This window comes from Vombatus ursinus, unplaced genomic scaffold, assembly GCF_900497805.2.
Source record: "Vombatus ursinus unplaced genomic scaffold, bare-nosed wombat genome assembly UNPS02013020.1, whole genome shotgun sequence".
NCBI classification, from domain to species: domain Eukaryota; kingdom Metazoa; phylum Chordata; class Mammalia; order Diprotodontia; family Vombatidae; genus Vombatus; species Vombatus ursinus.
The window spans coordinates 18,916-37,087 of record NW_020952798.1 but is presented as its reverse complement, the minus strand read 5'-3'; the positions used below and the strand labels follow the sequence as shown (position 1 = coordinate 37,087).

The window sequence follows — 18,172 nt, the reverse complement described above, 5'->3', positions numbered from 1 at the left end:
GTCTCTATGTCTCTGTCTCTTTCTCTCTGCCTCTCCTCTCTCTGCCTCTGTCTCTCTGTTTCTGTGTCTCTGTGTGTCTCTCCCTACTCTCTCTGTCTCTGTGTCTCTCTCCCTACTCTCTCTTTGTCTTTCTGTCTCTGTGTCTCTGTCTCTCTCTCTCCACTCTCTCTGTCTCTCTCTCTGTCTTTGTCTCTGTCTCTCTCTCCTCACTCTCTTTATCTCTCTGTCTCTGTCTCTCTGTATCACTGTCTCTTTCTGTCTCTCTCTACCCCTCTCTCCCCCCCGCTCTCCCTCTTTGTCTCTCTGTCTCTGTCTCTCTCTACCTCTCCTCTCTCTTTCTCTCTCCTCTCTCTCTCTCCCTCCCTCCCCCCTCTCTTTCTCTCTCCAAAGTACAGTTTCCTCATCTGAAAATTGAGGGATTGGGACTAAAATGTAGCAAAGTGTGGTCTGCACACCCCTGGGAGACCCCGAGATTCTTTTGGGGTGAGGGGTGTTCCATGAGATCAACATTACTTTCATAATAATTCAAAGCCTTTTAAATTTCTCATATTGTAAATATCAGTAGCTCTAACACATAGAAACAGAAGCTCTTTGGGGTGGGGAGGGGGAGAGAATCCTTAATAATTTTTAAGAGTGTAAGGAGGTCCTGAGACCCAAAAATTTGAGAATCACTTCACCAAATGACCTCTGAGGCCCTTTCAAGTTCTCAGTCCTTACAAACAGGTGTAAGCATGTTGGGTGTACTTGGGCATCTCTCAGGGCCATAACTAGCATGGGGCGAGGTGACTAAGGCTCTGTCCCTGGGTGCCTTCATTTACAGAGCGCCCTCAGCAACACTCACAGTCCTTCTACTGTCTAGATACAGTCAAACTCAGCACCTAGTTAGCAACAATAGCCAGCAATTACATAGCTTTAAGGTTTGCAAAGCACATTACAACCCTAGGAAGGAGGTGCTATCATTATTCCCATTTTATAGACTGGAAAACTGAAGCAAACAGAGTTTAAGCGACTTGCCCAGGATCACACAGCTCAGCAACAGTCTGAGGTCAGACTGGTCTTCCTGACTCCAGGTCCAGTGCGCTGTGCACTGAGCCACCTGGATGCCCCCAAAAGACTGAGTTAACCTGGAAACTACCAAGTATCTTGCTACTGGCCAAACCCAAGCTGAGCTCCTCCCTGGCTCCCATGACAGCCTCCCCAGCAGCGTCTGAGGGCTTGTGCCGTGCAATCTGCACCCTGGACTAATTTCTGCACTGTTTGCCATGCAAGAAAAGAAAATGTCTAGTTACAGTCTTGTGGCCTCTGCAAGAGAAACCTTACAGAAAATCCTCTTCTGTTTCGCTAGAGAGCAACATGACCCATCGGGCCACTGCCCAAGGACATTGATTGGGAATACAATTCACCTGCCAGGCTCGAGTGGAAGCCAGCTGCTCCGGAGCTGAGGCAGATGTTCAAGGGAGTCTGGAAGGAGTTGTAACTAGGGCACAGCAATCGGGGTTGCCCAAGGGTAAAGAATTAACAGGGTGCCCACTTGTGGCATTGCAGGCATGAAGAAACTGACTAGGGCTAACAATCTACTCTAAAACTTAGGAAGCAAGAAAGATCTTAGTAAGCTAAAACACTGAGCAGAATCAAGTAAGAAGAGAAAACTAGGTGGCACAGTGGATGGAGTACCATGCTTGGAGTCAGGAAGACCAGAGTTCAAATCCTACCTCTGATACTTCCTAGCTGTGTGACCCTGGGTAAGTCACTTCATCTCTGCTTGCCTCACTTTCCTCATCTATAAAATGGGCATGATGAGAACACCTACCTTCATTTTTTGTTATGAGAACCAAATGAGATAATAATTGTAAACCACTTAGTACAGTGCCTGGCCCAGAATAAGTACTATATAAATGTTAGCTGTTGTTATTATAGTTATTACTTAATACTCTGTTTGCCTCAGTCTCCTTACCTGTAAAATGGGGATAAGGACAGCACCTACTTCCCAGGGTTATTAGGAGGATAAGATGAGATAACGTATATTATCTCCATCTACTATACCACCTAGACATCTCAAAAAGAATTAGTTAAAATAAGCACCACCAAATACCTTGTAGCTTGGCCAGACCCCAGCTGAGCTCTTCCTTGGCTGGGAGGGCTTGCTTTGCAAATTCTGATGTACTATAGAAATGCTGGCTATAATTATGATCTAGCTAGGAATAGGGGAGACGCATCTATGTGAAATAAAAAAACAATGGAAATGCTTAATTGGAAGATACAGAATCTTCAATATGGAGATGGTCCAAGGGATGAAACTTCTTTTCTTTTTTTTTCCTTTTTTTTTCCTTTTTTTTTTTTTTTTGGCCAGGCAGTTTGGGTTAAGTGACTTGCCCAGGGTCACAGAGCTCGTAAGTATCAAGTATCTGAGGCTGGATTTGAACTCAGGTCCTCCTGACTCTGGAGCTGGTGCTCTATCCACTGTACCACCTAGCTGCCCCAGGGATGAAACTTCTAAGGCCATCTGGCCCAACCCCTTCATTTTACAGAAGAGGAAACTGAGGCTGAGCAATTTGTTCAGGGAGGAAGAGGGCGGGGGAGGGAAGGGAAGATGAAGAGGGAGAAGAGCTAATAACAGAGGCAGGATTGGAACTCAGGTCTTCCTGACTCCAAGGCCAACCTTCTCTTGACCACCCTGCTGGCCCTCTTCTGGTCACTCTCTAGTTGATCCACACCCTTCTTTGCACTGGTCACTGAAGGAGAAGGGTGAGATCAGTGTGGGTGAAGGGGACTTTGAAACCTAGGGGCTCACCCAAACTGGCAGAGTATTTATTCCAAAGGAAATTCTGCCAGTCTCGCAGCAACATGGCCCACCCCTAGGATCTCATCATGCTGGCAAGGAAGACATATGGGGAAAAGAGAGGGAATGTCACCAATTATTCTGCCACCACCTATATTCAGAGAACCTCAATTCTAATTCTGGAGCTTACGTATCATTGAATTTACTTTTATTATGTTTCTAATGACCAGCTTTTCCCATCCCCGCCCCCATCCGAATGGGGACTGCCCTGAGGACGAGGACTGTAGTTTGTTTTTGGTTTCGGTTTTTTGCCTTTCTCTGTACTCCTGGCACTTACGTGTGCCTGACACATATTATGTGCTTACAAAAAGAAGCAACCAGATGCTTACTACCAAGACGATGACAGAATGACCAGAGATCTTGAAGACAAACTAATCCCAGAGGGCGTATTACTTACTTAACTGACAAGAGCTCATATTCTGGATTCCCGACTTCAGGCAAGGACAGAAACCTTCATTCGGTGGGTACACAGACCCGTTGGCAAATATGGTGTTAGGGGCCACAAATCGATAAGTAGGAATACCTTTGAACTCTCCTGACTTTTCATATTCAAAACTCAAAGACCTAGAGGGGTCAAAAGAGAAAAAGAACTAAAGAAAGTATCATCGACAACCAGAAAGATAAAAATATCAGTCTGTCGGTTAGCTCCCCAAGAAACCAAAAGTGCGGCTGGACTGGGAGGTCAAGAGGAAACTTGGTTTTTCATCTTGGTTCTACCATAAACCTGATTTGACTTCAGACTTTACTCTTCAAACAGATTTATGATAATCCCTCCCTTCACTGCACAGGTAAAGCGGTGTGGGTTACTGCAGAGCCTGGCAAATCCAGTTGCTGGTAGTTGGCTAAACTGCTTTTTCTCCCCCTTATTTTTAATTCATTGGTAAAAAACACATTCCCCAATGGATACGGGAGGGAGGCGGGCTAATTATGGAAATGACTGTAACGTAGAGACAAAAGGTATCAATACAACTTTTTAAAGACATGGTAATAAGGCAAAGACTTGTTGTGTATGTGTACACACACACACACACACACATACACACACTTACACACACACACAGAGGACATGGGAGCAGGTCACTTCCCCTTCTCCAGAACTTGGTTTCCTCTTGCTATCAAATGAGTAAACTGGGACAGCTGGTTTCCAAAAGTCCCTTTTTCAGCTTTGTCATTGTGATTTTGCCAATACAAGCTCAGATGGGATGAGGGAGTGGATCCTGTCACCCTGGGAATGGCCCGGCATACTGCCCCTAATCAAGTCATAAATAAGAGTCATTACCGACAGGCCTCCGGGCTGTAGAATTGAAGGTTATACTCTGGAGTCATGAAAGGGGCCCACATCTGTCCAGCTGTCCCATTAATCATATTGCACTGGTCTGAATTCCAGAAGTTTAACTAATAACAACAAATCAACAAATTTGTTAACAATAACAAATTAACACATTTGTTAGCAACATCGATTTTGTTAACACTAACAAATTTGCTCACGGTAAGTTTGTTAACAGTAACAAATTAAAAAGGGAAAGGAGAATTAATTCTCTTCTGATGCTTATGATGGTTTCCAACACATGTCCTGTAGATAGCTTCATGAGTTATAATGACCTCAAAACTTGGGTCACCCATGAGCAACTTCCTGGAGATAAGACTGTGAATTTAGCTGTATTAGTCCACAAATCAATTAAATAAACATTTAAGATGTGAATCTGACCTCAAACACTTATTAACTGTATATCCACGGACAAATCATTTAACCTTTATGAGTTATCACTTCCCCATCTGTCAAGTGGGGATAATAATACCTGCTCATGTGGACACTATTTTCTTCCTAATACATGACATATCTCCTGTCCCCACTGGCTGTCCACCATGCCTAGAATACTCTCCCTTCTTACCTCATCTCTTGGAAATCCTGGCTTCTCTCAAGGTTTGCCACCAATTCCACCTTCTACATGAGGTCTTCCCTGGTCCCCTCAGCTACCAACCTTTTCTCCCAAAGTTACCTTACATTTGATTTGAATATGCCATGTACATATATGTGTGTGTGTGTGTGTACATATATATATATACATATATATATATATATACATATATATATATATATATATCTTTGCAAGCTTTCTCCCTTATTAGAGTATAAAGTCCTTGAGGGCAAATACTTTTCCTTTTTTTGCCTTGGAATTCCCAAGGTGTTTAAATGTTTATTGAATTGTGGTATATGAATATAATGGCATTCTACTGTGCCATAGGAAATGATGAAAGATGGTTTCAGAGAAATCTAGGAAGACTTGTATGAACTGATGCAAAGCAGTGAGCAGAACCAGGAGAACAATTTATGCTATATTAACAATACAGTAAAAATGAACAATCTTGACCAACTTCAATGCTGATCAATGCAATAATCATTCATGATTCCAGAAGACTGATAATGAAAGATGCTCCCCACCTCTTCACAAAGGAGTAATTACTAAATGAAAGAATGATATACACCTTTTTTGAACATAGCCAATACAGGAATTTAGTTTGCTCAATGATGAACATTTGTTACAAAGTTTTGATTTGGTTTGGGTTTGGGGGGGGGGGAAGAGGAAATGATTATTAATTGAAACATTAAAATAAAAAATATTTTTTGATTAATTATAGGGGTCAATTGAAATAATGTAAAAAGAAGTAGCATTTAACATCAGTTATTATTATCCTTCTTCTTACCTTGCTCTTACCATTCCACTTATCCACCAGATGGATTTTGCTGAAGTCTTTGACCCCGGTAAACACAGTGAACAATCCTGAATTGGAGTCGTTTAACTACAAATAATTGGAAAGACACAAGTCAAGTCTCCTGGGGAACTCAGTGAATGAGTAGGCTCATTCAATTTAATTCAATGATTCTTTATTTATATGAGAATTCATTGTATTCTGAGACAGAGAGGAAGGTACTGAAGATGGGAGTGCTCCTATATGCTTTCAGGAATCACATCATCAGATTTCCACACTTGTTATGAGAATTACTTTATATTCTTGTTCAGTCATTTCAATCACGTCTGATTCTTTGTGCCCCCATTTGGGGTTTTCTTGGCAGAGATATTGGAGTGGTTGGCCATTTCTTTCTCTAGCTCATTTGACAGATGAGGAAACTGAGGCAAACAAGGTTAAGTGACTTGTCCAGGGTCACACAGTTAGCAGGTGTTTGAGGGTACATTTGATCTCAGGATTTCTTGCCTCCAGGCCTGGCACTCTATCCACTAGCTGCCCTACTAACAATTCCCAAAACATCACGGATGCTATGGCTCTTAATGCAGCCTAAAATCACATTAGCTTTTTTTTTTTTTTTGGCTAGGCAATGGGGTTAAGTGACTTACCCAGGGTCACACAGGTAGTAAGTGTTATGTGTCTGAGGCTGGATTTGAACTCAGGTCCTTCTGAAACCAGGGCCAGTGCTCTATCCACTGTGCCACCTACCTGCCCCCACATTAGCTTTTTATAAACTGTCATATCCAACTGTTGACTAATAGTGGGCATAAAGTCTACTAACATCCCCACACACACACAATTTTTTACAGATAAACTATCTAACCATGTCTCATCTGTCCTGTCCTCGTGGCATTGATTTTTTTGAATCCACGTCAAATAGTTTGCTAGGTGGTGCAGTGGATAGAATGCTGGGCCTGGGGTCAGGAAGACCCATCTTCCTGAGCTCAAATCTGGCCTTAGACACTTCCTAGTTGTGTGATCCTGGGCAAGTCACTTAACCCTGCTTGCCTCAGTTTTCTCATCTGTAAAATGAGCTGGAGAAAGAAATAGCAATCCACTCCAGGATCTCTGCAAGAAAATCCCAAACGGGGTCACCAAGAGTTGGATACGACTGAAAGACAACACATAGCACCTACTCTCTTCGAGGCGTTGTGCTAAGTGTCTTACAAATATTATCCCATTTTGATCCTCACAACAATCCTGAGAAAGAGGTGGTTATTGTCCCCATTTTACAGTTGAGGAAACTGAGGAAGACAGAGATTAAATGCTTTGCCCACGGTCACAGAGCTAGGAAGTACACGAGGCTGGATTTGAATTCAGGTCTTCATGATTTTAGGCTCAGGGCTCTAATGCACCACCTAGCTGTCTCATCATACTTGATTCTGCCCAGTGTTTTAGCCTACCAAGCATTTTTTCCTTCCTCGAGGTCAGATCGCCCTAATTTTTAGAGGAGGTTGTTAACCCTTGATCAGGACACTAGCCCTGAACTCACAGGCTCACTTATCGAGGATTTTTCTCCAAAGCGATGCCAACAACATCTAGCTTTGGGCAGGTCCTCCCAAACTGCAGAGGCCTCAAGGACGGGCCTCCCTGATGGTGGACGGACTCCATGTCAGACATCTGAGCACCGACCATGAGCAAGTTGACATTTGCCATAGTTGTTTACGTATGTTAGACTGTAAGCTCTTGGAGGGCTAGGACTTTCTTTTACCTTTCTTTGTATCCCCAATGTTTACTTAGCACAGTGCCTAGCACATAGTAGGTAATTAGTAAATGTCTACTGACTGGCTGAATGATTTTTTTTCAGTCACAGCAATTCACAAAGACCATTACGGTGTATATAACAGAGTCTTCGTTCTGTAGTCAGAGGCCCTGGGTTCAAATCCTATCTCTAACACTCAGCTACTTTTGTAACCTTGGCCAACTCACTTAGCTTCCCTGTGCCTCAATTTCCCTCTCTGTAAAAATGAAGAACTATCTAAAAGGGAATTGGCCAGCTTGAGAGATGATGTGTTCCCTCTCATTGGGATGGAGAAGGATGGGGAGTATTCTAGCACAGAGGACAAATAATCACTGGATGGATTTTTTTTGGGGGGGGGCGAGGCAATCAGGTTTAAGTGACTAGCCTAGGGTCACATAGCTTGTAAGTATCATGTCTCTGAGGCCAGATTTGAACTCAGGTCCTCCTGATTCCAGGGCCGGTGCTCTATCCACTTCGCCAACTAGCTGCCCCCTGAATGGAGATTTTTTATGAGTATGGGATGGATGACCAAAATGGAAGGTCACCTTCTCAATGAAAAGGGTAGGGGAGGGAGAGAAAGGGAGGAAATTTGGAGCTCAGAAATTCTAAAAAAATGAATATTAAAACTTGTTTTTACATGTAATTGGGGAAAAAAATAAAATATTAAATTTCAGTATAAGTTGAACTCAATGGCCATTTCAGTCCCTCTCAAATTCTGTGATTCCGAAATGCTCACCCACCACAAAGCCTAGGGTTACATTAAAAGGGGCTTAGAACAGCAGAAACAGTCCTTCCCTATTCTTCTGCTGCTAACTTTCTGGATGTTGTTAAACAAGTAATTTCCTCTCACTGGGCCTTGGTATAACCTCAGTCAAATGATGGCGCCAGAATACACAAGGCCCCTTCTACTGCTAATGGTCAATGGGTCTAATTCTAAAGGGGAACAGAAGGCCACCAGCTGTTGAGGGCATGGTTGGAATGAATGAGCCTTCCCATCCATGTCAGATACTCTGAGCAACAATTTAATCTATCAATCAGTGAGCATCGATTAAGTATCTGCTAAGTGTCAGACACTGTTTACAAATTCCCACGTTTAGGGTGTACACACGGGATGGTGGGTGGCCTGGAAAAGAATGTTTTATCTGCTTGTTTATTCATTTGTTTATTTATTGATGCTAATTTCACACTATATCTAGCAAAGAGTGTTTTATTTATTTATTTATTTATGTTTATCATTTATCAATTTATTTATCATTTATCAATAAATGAAATCCATTCATTTATTTATTTATTTTATTCATGCTAATTTCACACTATACCTGGCAAAGAATGTTTCATCCATTCATTTATTGATTTTATCCATGCTCATTTGACACTACAGCTAGCAAAGAGTGTTTTGTTTATTTATGTGTTTATTTATTTGTTTACTTTTTTCATACTAATTTCACACTATACCTGGCAAAAAATGTTTCATTCATTCAATCATTCATTTGATCTATGCTAATTTCACACCATGTCTAGGAAAGAATGTTTCATTCATTTATTTGTTTATTATTGTTCGTGCCAATTTCACGTTATACCTGGCAAGCCTGCAGAGTAGCAGAAGCCTCCCTGTTTCTGTCAGGAAGATTGGGAAATATGAGTGGAGAATGTTCCATGGGCCCTCAAGGCCACTGGTTTTTCTAATTTTTTTTTTGATCTTTGTCATAAAGGAAGACCCACTGGACTAAAATGGGGTGGGGAGCCAGCAAAAGAGGGAAAGAGTGTGACATGAAAACAAAAGACAAAGATAAATTTTTTTCATGGGTATGCTCTATACACAGAAAAACAGCAACTGATTGGGTTTGGGGTATTTGCTTTCAAAGGACAAGCTAGGGGACAGCTAGGTGACACAGTGGATAAAGCTCTGGCCTTGGAGTAAGGAGGACCTGACCAGCCTCAAACACGACATTTACTAGCTGTATGACCTGGGCAAGTCACTTAACCCCGACTGCCTCACCAAAAAGCAAAAACAAAAAAAAAACAAAAACAAAAACAAAAAACAAAACTCCTTTTCAAAGGACAAGCTAACCAGCCATGTGCGTGTATGTGTGTGTGTGTGTGTGTGTGTGTGTGTGTGTGTGTGTGGTGTATTTTGACACATTCCGACTCACCTGTGAAAATAAGCCAAATTTATCCTTAAATGGCAACATGTTAGGGAAGTATTTATTCAGCAGATCAATGAGGGGATCGCGATAACCCCACATGATCTCCCCCACCGTGCGGTTCATGAAGGCCCGCTGGCCAAACATGCTGAATGACAGGCTCATGAGCAGTTTCATGGACATGGGTCTGTGTTCCATCATCACCGAGGACACCTAGAACACAGCAGGGGAGAAGACACTGACGTTATCAGGAGATCTGGGGCTCAAGACCAGGGGGGGGAAAGAGGGATCCTCTACCACCCACCACACCCTGACCTTTATTATTATCAAATAGGTTTTCAAGTCCCAGCTAAAACCTCACCTTCTTCTGCAAGAAGCCTTTCCCTACCCCCTGAATTCTGAAGCCTCCCCTGCGGATCGTCTCGAATTTATCCTGTCCATGACTGGTTTGTATGTTGTTTCCTCCATTAGACTGTCAACTCCCTGTGAGGGCAGGGATGCTCTTTTGTCTTTCTTTGTGTTATCAGCACTTAGCACAGTTCCTGGCACACTGTAGGCCTTTAATAAATGTTTATTGACTGACACCACAGACCAAGAAGTGGGTGCCCATTTCCTAAGATGCAGGCTGATATTCAATTCCCATCCTCCCCTCCCAGCAGTCAAGAAAGACTCCACCAGAAAGACAGGGAGGGGTGGTGGAAAGTACAAGAGCCTGCATCTGAGCCAGGTTTTCAAGTGAAGTCAACAAGCATTTATTAAGTGCTTACTGTGTGCCAGGCATTGTGCTAAGCACAACAGAAAGTCAAAAACCCTCAAAGAGTTTCCAGTTGAAGGTTCTAAAGGAAACCAGGGATTCTGAGAGGCGAGGTCAAAGAAGGAGGGAACCCCACGCAAAGGGAACAGGGAGGGCCAAGGCACCAGGGCTAAAGATGGAGGGTCGGGTGAGAGGAGCGTTTAGAGGCCAGTTTGACTGGACCACAGAGTATATGAGGAGGACTGATGTCCAATAAGCCTCCAAAGGCAGGTGGCAGTCAGGTCCAGAAAGGGGGGGAGTTTGGATTTGATCCTGGAGACCATAGGAGCCACTGAAGTTTCTTGAGCAAAGGAGTGACCGGTTCAGACCTATGCTTTAGGATTATTGCTCTGGCTGCCATCTGGATGATGGACCTGAAAGGGCTAAATCCAGGATGGTGCTGGAGCTAGCTCACATTGTTAAATTGCCAGTGTAAGAATTTACACCTTGGGGAAGCTAGGTGGCGCAGTGGATAGAGCACCGGCCCTGGATTCAGGAGGATCTGAGTTCAAATCCGGCCTCAGATACATAACACTTAATAGCTGTGTGACCCTGGGCAAGTCACTTAACCCCAATTGCCTCACCAAAAAGAAAAAAAAAAAGAATTTACACCTCAGAAATCAGCAAATGCTTGATTTATTGTTTTATTGATTATTTTCACTTAAGAAAGTGATGGAAAAAGTGTTAAAAATGCAGTATTTTGGGGGAGGGGAGGGATAGTTGTTAAAAAATATTTACAACCCTGGCTAAGTCCCTTTAATCTGTCTACTCAGTCTTCCCATCTGTCAAATGGGCACAGTGCCTGACCTCCTCCCCACCCCCCACTACCTACCTTCTTTAGGTAAGTGGTGGGATCCTGCCCCCTAAAGATATTCTGATTAAGACACTAACATTTCTCCAATATGTAGAGAATTGGGTCAAACTTATAAGAATATAAGTCATTCCCCAATTGATACATGGTCAAAGGATATGAACAGGCAGTTTTCAGATGAAGAAATTAAAACTACCTATAGTCATGTGAAAAAAAATGTTCTAAATCTATTTATTAGAGAAATGCAAATTAAAACAACTCTGAGGTACCCCCTCACACCTACCACACTGGCTAATATGACAGAAAAGAAAAACGACAAATGCTGGAGGGGATGTAGGAAAACTGGGTCTCTAATGAATGCACTGTGGGTGGAGTTGTGAATTGATTCAACCATTCTGAAGAGCAATTAGGAACTATGCCCAAAGGGCTATAAAACTGTGCACAAAACCTTTGACCCAGCAATATAATTACTAGGTTTCTATCTCAAAGAGATAAAAAACAAAAAGGAAAAGGACCCAAGTATACAAAAATATTTATAGCAGCTCTTTTTGCTGTGGCAAAGAACTGGAAACTGAGGGATGCCCACCAATTGGGGAATGGCTGAACAAGTTGTCGTATATGAATGGAATGGAATACTATTGTGCTGTAAGAAATGATGAGCAGGAAGACTTCAGAAAAACCTGGGAAGACTTAGATGAACTGAGGCAAAGTGAAGTGAGGAGAACCAGAACTGTCCACAGTAACAGCGATCCTCTATGATGATCAGCTCCCAATGATTTGGCGGCTCTCGGTAATACAATAATCCAAAACAATGAAAGATGCTCTCCACCTCCAGAGAAAGAAGTGATAGGGTCCAAATGCAGATTGAAGCGTACTATTTTTCACTCTCTTTATTTTTCTTGGAGTTTTTTGTTTGTGTTTTCTTTCACAACACAACTAATATGGAAGTGTGTTTTGCATGATTGCACAGGTAGAACTGTTATCAAATTACTTGTCTTCTCAAGGACGAGTGAGGGGAGGGATAGAATTTGATACTTAAAATTTAAAAACAAATATCAAAGATTGTTTTTACATGTAATTGGAAAAAAATTTTAAAGATTAAGAAATTAAAATGCCCTTGGAAAGACTTTAAAGGGCCACACAAAAGCACAGCATCATTGCTCTTAGTAATACAAACCACGATGACCGTGGATGTCTGCCCCAGCCTCCTCTTCCCCATTCCTTCCGGAATTTCAAGATGAAATACAAGGACATCTCATCAGTCCTTTTTCTGTCTGACTTGGCCTCCCTTTCCTGACCCATCAGAGAAGGCAGTCATTCCCTCAAGATATCCTGAGTAAGTTCACTTACTCTCTCCCAGAATTGGTACTTAACATCAGAAGTGAGATTTGAACCAGCTCTCCTGGTTCTCCAAATCCGCCATATTTTCCACTGTGTTCAGATCCCTTCTCCCCATTTCAGAACAACCTTGCGACATAGGAGCTGTTATTATCTCCATTTTACAGATGTAGAAACTGAGGAAGACAGAGGTTAAGTGAATTGTCTAGGGTCACACAATGAACGAGTCAAGTCAATAAGCATGTATTAAGTGCCAACTATGCACCAGGCACTGTGTAAAACTGCAGCTTCAAAGAAGGGCAGAAGACAGCCCCTGCCCTCAAGGGGCTCACAGTCTAATGGGAGAGACAACATGGAAAAAATTTTGGACAAAGTATATAGAGGATAAACTAGAGATAATTAAGAGAGAGAAGGCATTAAGGAGGCCTGGGAAAGGCTTCTTCAAGGTGGGATTTTAACTGAAACTTCCAAGAGGTAGAGGCAAGACAGAGAGAGAGAGACAAAGAGACAGAGAGGAGGGGGAGAGATGGAGAGACAGAAAGACAGAAGGAGAGGAGGGGGAGACACAGAGAGAAAGACAGACAGAGAGGAGGGGGAGACAGAAAAAGAGAGACACAGAGAGAGAGGAGAGAGACAAAGAGAAGAGAAACAGAGAAAGAAAAAGAGAGAGAAGAGGAAAAGAGAGAGGGAGAGAGGGAGAGAGGAGAGGGGGAGAGAGGAGAGAGAAAGAAAAAGAAAGGGGGGAGGGGGAGAGGGAGAGGGGGAGAGGGAGAGAGGGAGAGAGAGAGAGAGTGTGTGTGTGTGTGTTTTCCAGGAATGGGAGACAGCCAGCAACAGTGCCTGAAGTCAGGAGATGAAGTGCATTGTTGGTAGGGCAGTCAAGACGTCAGTGTCACTGGACTGCGGAAGACAAGGGAAGGAGTAAAGTACAAGAAGACAGGAAAGGTAAAAGGGGGGAGGGCCCAGATTATGAAGAAGCTTAAAAGTCAAACAGAAAATTTTGATACTGAAGGTGACAGGAAGCCACTGGAATTTGTAGGAGTGAACGGGTCACTCTTTTGCTCAAGAAACTTCAGTGGCTCCTATGGTCTCCAGGATCAAATCCAAACTCCCCCCCCTTTCTGGACCTGACTGCCACCTGCCTTTGGAGGCTTATTGGACATCAGTCCTCCTCATATACTCTGTGGTCCAGTCAAACTGGCCTCTAAACACTCCTCTCACCCGACCCTCCATCTTTAGCCCTGGTGCCTTGGCCCTCCCTGTTCCCTTTGCATGGGGTTCCCTCCTTCTTTGACCTCGCCTCTCAGAATCCCTGGTTTCCTTTAGAACCTTCGACTGGAAACTCCTTGAGGGCAGGAACCTTATTTTTGCCTTCCTGATGTGCTTAGCACAATGCCTGGCACAAAGTAAGCACTTAATAAATGCTTGTTGACTTGGCTTATTGACTTGAAAACCTAGCTCAGATGCAGGCTCTTACATTCCACCCCCCCCCCCATCTTTCTAGTGGAGTCTTTGTTGACATCTGGGAGAGGAGGGAGGGGAGGGTGTGTGCCATGGTCAGACCTGTGCTTTGGGAAGATCAACGTGACAAATGATTGGAGGATGGAGCAGAGAGAGGAGGGACCAATTCGCAGTCCAGATACAAGGTGATGAGCATCTGCACGCCAGTGGCAGCATCAGAGGAGAGAAGACGTTACCAAGGACAAAGAGGAGAGAAGCCTTAGCAACTGACTGGAAGCGGGGGAGGAGAGGGATGGAGAATCTGAGCTCGGATGACTCAGAGGCTGCCTTTGACAGGAAGAAAGAAGTCAGTAATAGGGAAAGGATGATAAGAGTCCCATTTTGGACATTTGCATTTAAAACGCCTACAGGATGGCCCAATAGGCAGTTAGACACGGAAGTCTGAAAGTTAGGAAAGAGGGTGGGGCTGGAGAGGTAGATGTGAGAGCTATCCTCATAGAGATGACGACGGGATCCATGGGAGCTGATAAGCTCCCCAAATGAAATGGTGTATGGGGAGAAGGGGGGATGGGGAAGGAGAAGGAGGAGAAGGGGAAGCGAAGGAGGACCTAGGTGAAGATCCAGCAAAGGAGACTGGGCAGTGGTCAGACGGGTAAGAGAAGAACCAGGAGAGATCAGTGTCCCGAAAACCTCAAGAGAAGAAAAGAGGATGCTCAACAGTGTCAAAGGTTTCAGAGTGGTCAAGAAGGATAACAATGGAGAAAAGGCAAGCAATGATCAGAGGGGGGATCTGAACTCAGGTCTTCCTGCCACCAAATCCTGTCCTCTCACCCGCTGTACCAGGTAGCTGTCTGTGGCAGTGTGCACTGGACTCACCAAGACCAAGATGTTGGGCATCACGATATAATCGGTTTCTAAGCCATGGGACATTTGAGGCTGGAACACAAAAGTCCGATATTCTAAGAAGGACACCGTGTCATTGTCATTGAAAGTGATGTTTCTTTTCTCTCTGTATTCTCTGTAAAAACAAACAAAGGGGACCCATAAGCGCCCCATCTGCCAACATCTCTCACACACTTCATTCCCAGGGACATCTCCTCTATGTCAGCCCTTCACACAGACTATTCAGAGCCTTGTAACAGGGCTCTCTGCTTTAAATATCTCCCCCAATTAGATAGGAAGTCCTTGAAAGCAGAGACCACCTCCCTTTGCTACGTATATTCCCAGGGCTGAGCAAAATTAGTAAATGCTTTGACAAGGAATCCCCTTCTCAGTTGCTGTAACACTACCCCTCCCAACCTCAGCTCACCTCCCCCAGGCATTCTGCCCTGACGCTCCTTAGCACCCCTCTCTCTTGCTCCAACAAAACCAGAATTCAGACTGCAGGGTCCCAGCAGTCCTGTACCCACATGTTCCTGACTTCTTATATAGAGATTTATGATATCGGGTATTCTTGGCAAAACTCCCCATGCGACTAACATTCCAGGGATCCCATCCAGGGCCCTGTAAATCCCACAAACACACTCTACTTATGGTAATTAATAGCTCAAAGTCTACCTCTTCCAGGAAGCCTTCCATGAAAAAAATCTCAATGCTACCACTTAACAAAACAAACAAACAAACAAACATAAACACCCTGTGATTTCACTGGTATAGAGCAAGAATTCTTTAACTTTTTGTGTGTCCTGAAAGCCTTAAGCAGTCAATCTGATGAAGTCTATGGATCCCTTCTCAGAACCATGTTTTAATTGCACAAAATAAAATACACAGGAAGACCAAGGAAACTAAACATTAGCAGAAGTAAAGATGTAACTTTTTTCCTACCCAAATTGACAAACCCCTGAAATCTATCCATGGTACCCTGCAGAGGAAAGGGGAGGGAAAAGAAGGTGTTAGTGTACCCCAAGTTAAAAAATCCCTCCGTATGGGAAGTTCATGGTGAGGAAGTCCATTTATCAATGAAGATCAGTGCCTTTCTGCAAAGTCTAGTTTTAGATGGAGCAGGGTTTTGGAACCTGGGTCCGTGAACTTTTAAAATATTTTGATAAGTGTATTTTTTATTTTTTTTGAAAACTGGGTGTTCGTGTCTCACCCAAGCTGGCACAGCAGCAGTCACTCTCCGGTCCAATCCCAATACTGATCAGCAAGGACACTTTGACCTGCTCCATTTTTCTGCCCTGGGTCAGTTTTACCCCTCCTTAGGCAGACCCCTACCCCACCCCAACCCTGGCCCCCTGCTTTCAGAGGCACCCAGTTAGTGAGGACACTAACTAGGCTGAAACATTTCTGAGGTCAGAACTCCTAAACTCAAGAGACACACCAGCCTCTGTCTCCCCCGTAGGCAAGCACCATCCCTGGCTGATAACTGTACTTCAATACAACCTCTGGTAATTCAATAGATTCTATTTTATGCACATAACAAACCGTGATGAACTTTACCCAGTTGCTAAAAGAGTGCAGGACAGAAAAGGAGACCACGAATCCCTGTCATAGAGAGCTGTCTGGGGCAATAGGGAGTTAAATGATTTACCCAGGGTAGCTCAGCCAATAGGTTTCAGGAGCAGGATCTGAACCCAGATCTTCTGATTCTGAGTCCAGGTCTCCAAACCCAACAGCACATAGTCTCCAGGGCACCATGATTTCTAATCACTTTTTAACTCTGTCTTCCTCAGGTACTCAAAGACTGGATTTCTGTCTTTGCTTTAAGGCCTTTCTAAACATCAGTACCTATGAAACCCACCTTCTACAAGAAGCTTTCCCCAACCCCTCTTAACTCCAGCACCTCCTCTCTTTTAATTATCTCCTATTTATCCTGCATATAGCTTGATTTGTATGTACTTATTTGCATGTTATCTCCCCCCTTAGATTGTAAGTTCCTCGAGGGCAAGGACTGCCTTTTGCCTCTTTTTGTATCCTTAGCAGAATGCATGGCACATAGTAGGCATTTAATAAACAGAGATCGATTGATTAGGAAGCTATTTATCACACCTGTCCTGAATTAGACATTCCCCTCCTGGGGAGCGAGGGGTGGTCACCAGACCACCTCAGGGTCCTGTGACCTTCTTGGTCACTTCAGTAATTGGTCAGTAAATGGGTGCTAGGTGCTATTGCTGTGTGGTCTCCTTATGCCTCATCAAAGTGACTCCCTCAAAGCGTCCTCACTCCTCTCCTTAATTCACAGGGTGAGAATTCCTGCCCCGGGTTGAAAAATTTGCAGGTGGTTATTTCTGCCCCTGATTTCACTGGCCTGTGAGGCTAGATGCCAGGTCTTGGTACCAAAGTATTATCAGTCTTTTCTGCTTCTTCGGGTAAAATGGCAAAAACAGCACACACACACACATACACACACACACACACACCCTCTTGTTTGTAGGTTGTGCTGCTTCTCCTCCCCTCCCCCAATTAGACCAGGAACTCCTTTAAGGCAGGGACTGTTTTTGCCTTTCTTTGCATCCCTGACCCTCAGTAGCACATAGTAGGTGCTTAATAAATGCTTGCTCACTCAACTATGCTCCATGACATTATGACATTTTATCATTCTGTTCGAGATGAACTAACTTCAATGCAGTACCTACTCGGCCTCCACTATGAGCACAGATCTTTACATGTCCCCTTCTCTACGACCAGGAGATTCTGGTGACCGCAAGGCCGCCCTCCCCCTGCCATCCCTGTGCAGCTGTCCCAGCAAGCCCCAAGCATTCAATGCCAGCGAGCTGCTGTGGGCAGCCAGATCCAGTCTTGTCACTCTGCTCCCCGGGGGTGCACCACAGCCAGAGTCCACCTCCCCGCAGCACCCGAAGGCGGCCTGGGGAGCTGCTCACCTGTAGACGTAGGGGCCCCGCTCCTGAAGGCTGGGCTTCTCCCCCTTCATCACTTCCTCCGAGTTCAGGACGTGAAACAGGTACACAGACATGTAGAAGGGAACCGGGATCTGCTTCCACATTTCGAAGGACAGGCTGTTGGGGTCTACCCTGACATTCTGTGAAGGAAAGGACACACACATACACACACACACACAAAAAAAAAAAATCAACAAGGTTTGTTTAGTATTTGCATCCAGGCAAATAAAAGTCTTTTCATCACTGCTGCCATGGTGGGTCCTGGCACTCTAGAGACAGCCTCTGAACTCTGAGATGAGGCACGAGCTGCCAAGGTCTCCAGGGAAGACAAAGGAGGATGCACGGGCACCACGTGGGCTAGCGCAGGAAGGATAACCGTGCATCTCAGACATCTGCTTCACAAGTCCCCAGGTGCAGAGGTCCTCTAGTCCAAACGCCTCATTTTACAGATGAGAAAA

General features: G+C 44.1%; 1 protein-coding gene across 1 annotated transcript in view; it reads right to left on the bottom strand.

The window, feature by feature from the left end:
* LOC114040375 (scavenger receptor class B member 1-like) overlaps window positions 1–17,878 on the bottom strand; it is a 20,335-nt gene extending 2,457 nt beyond the window's left edge. The window contains exons 1-6 of the mRNA XM_027858467.1: window positions 17,697–17,878; window positions 14,752–14,893; window positions 9,482–9,685; window positions 5,546–5,641; window positions 4,119–4,234; window positions 3,237–3,403 (exon numbers count right to left, since the gene is read on the bottom strand). Coding sequence (XP_027714268.1) covers window positions 3,237–3,403; window positions 4,119–4,234; window positions 5,546–5,641; window positions 9,482–9,685; window positions 14,752–14,893; window positions 17,697–17,878 — 907 coding nt within the window. The remainder of the gene's footprint in view (window positions 1–3,236; window positions 3,404–4,118; window positions 4,235–5,545; window positions 5,642–9,481; window positions 9,686–14,751; window positions 14,894–17,696) is intronic.
* Between the last annotated feature and the right edge of the window lie 294 nt (window positions 17,879–18,172).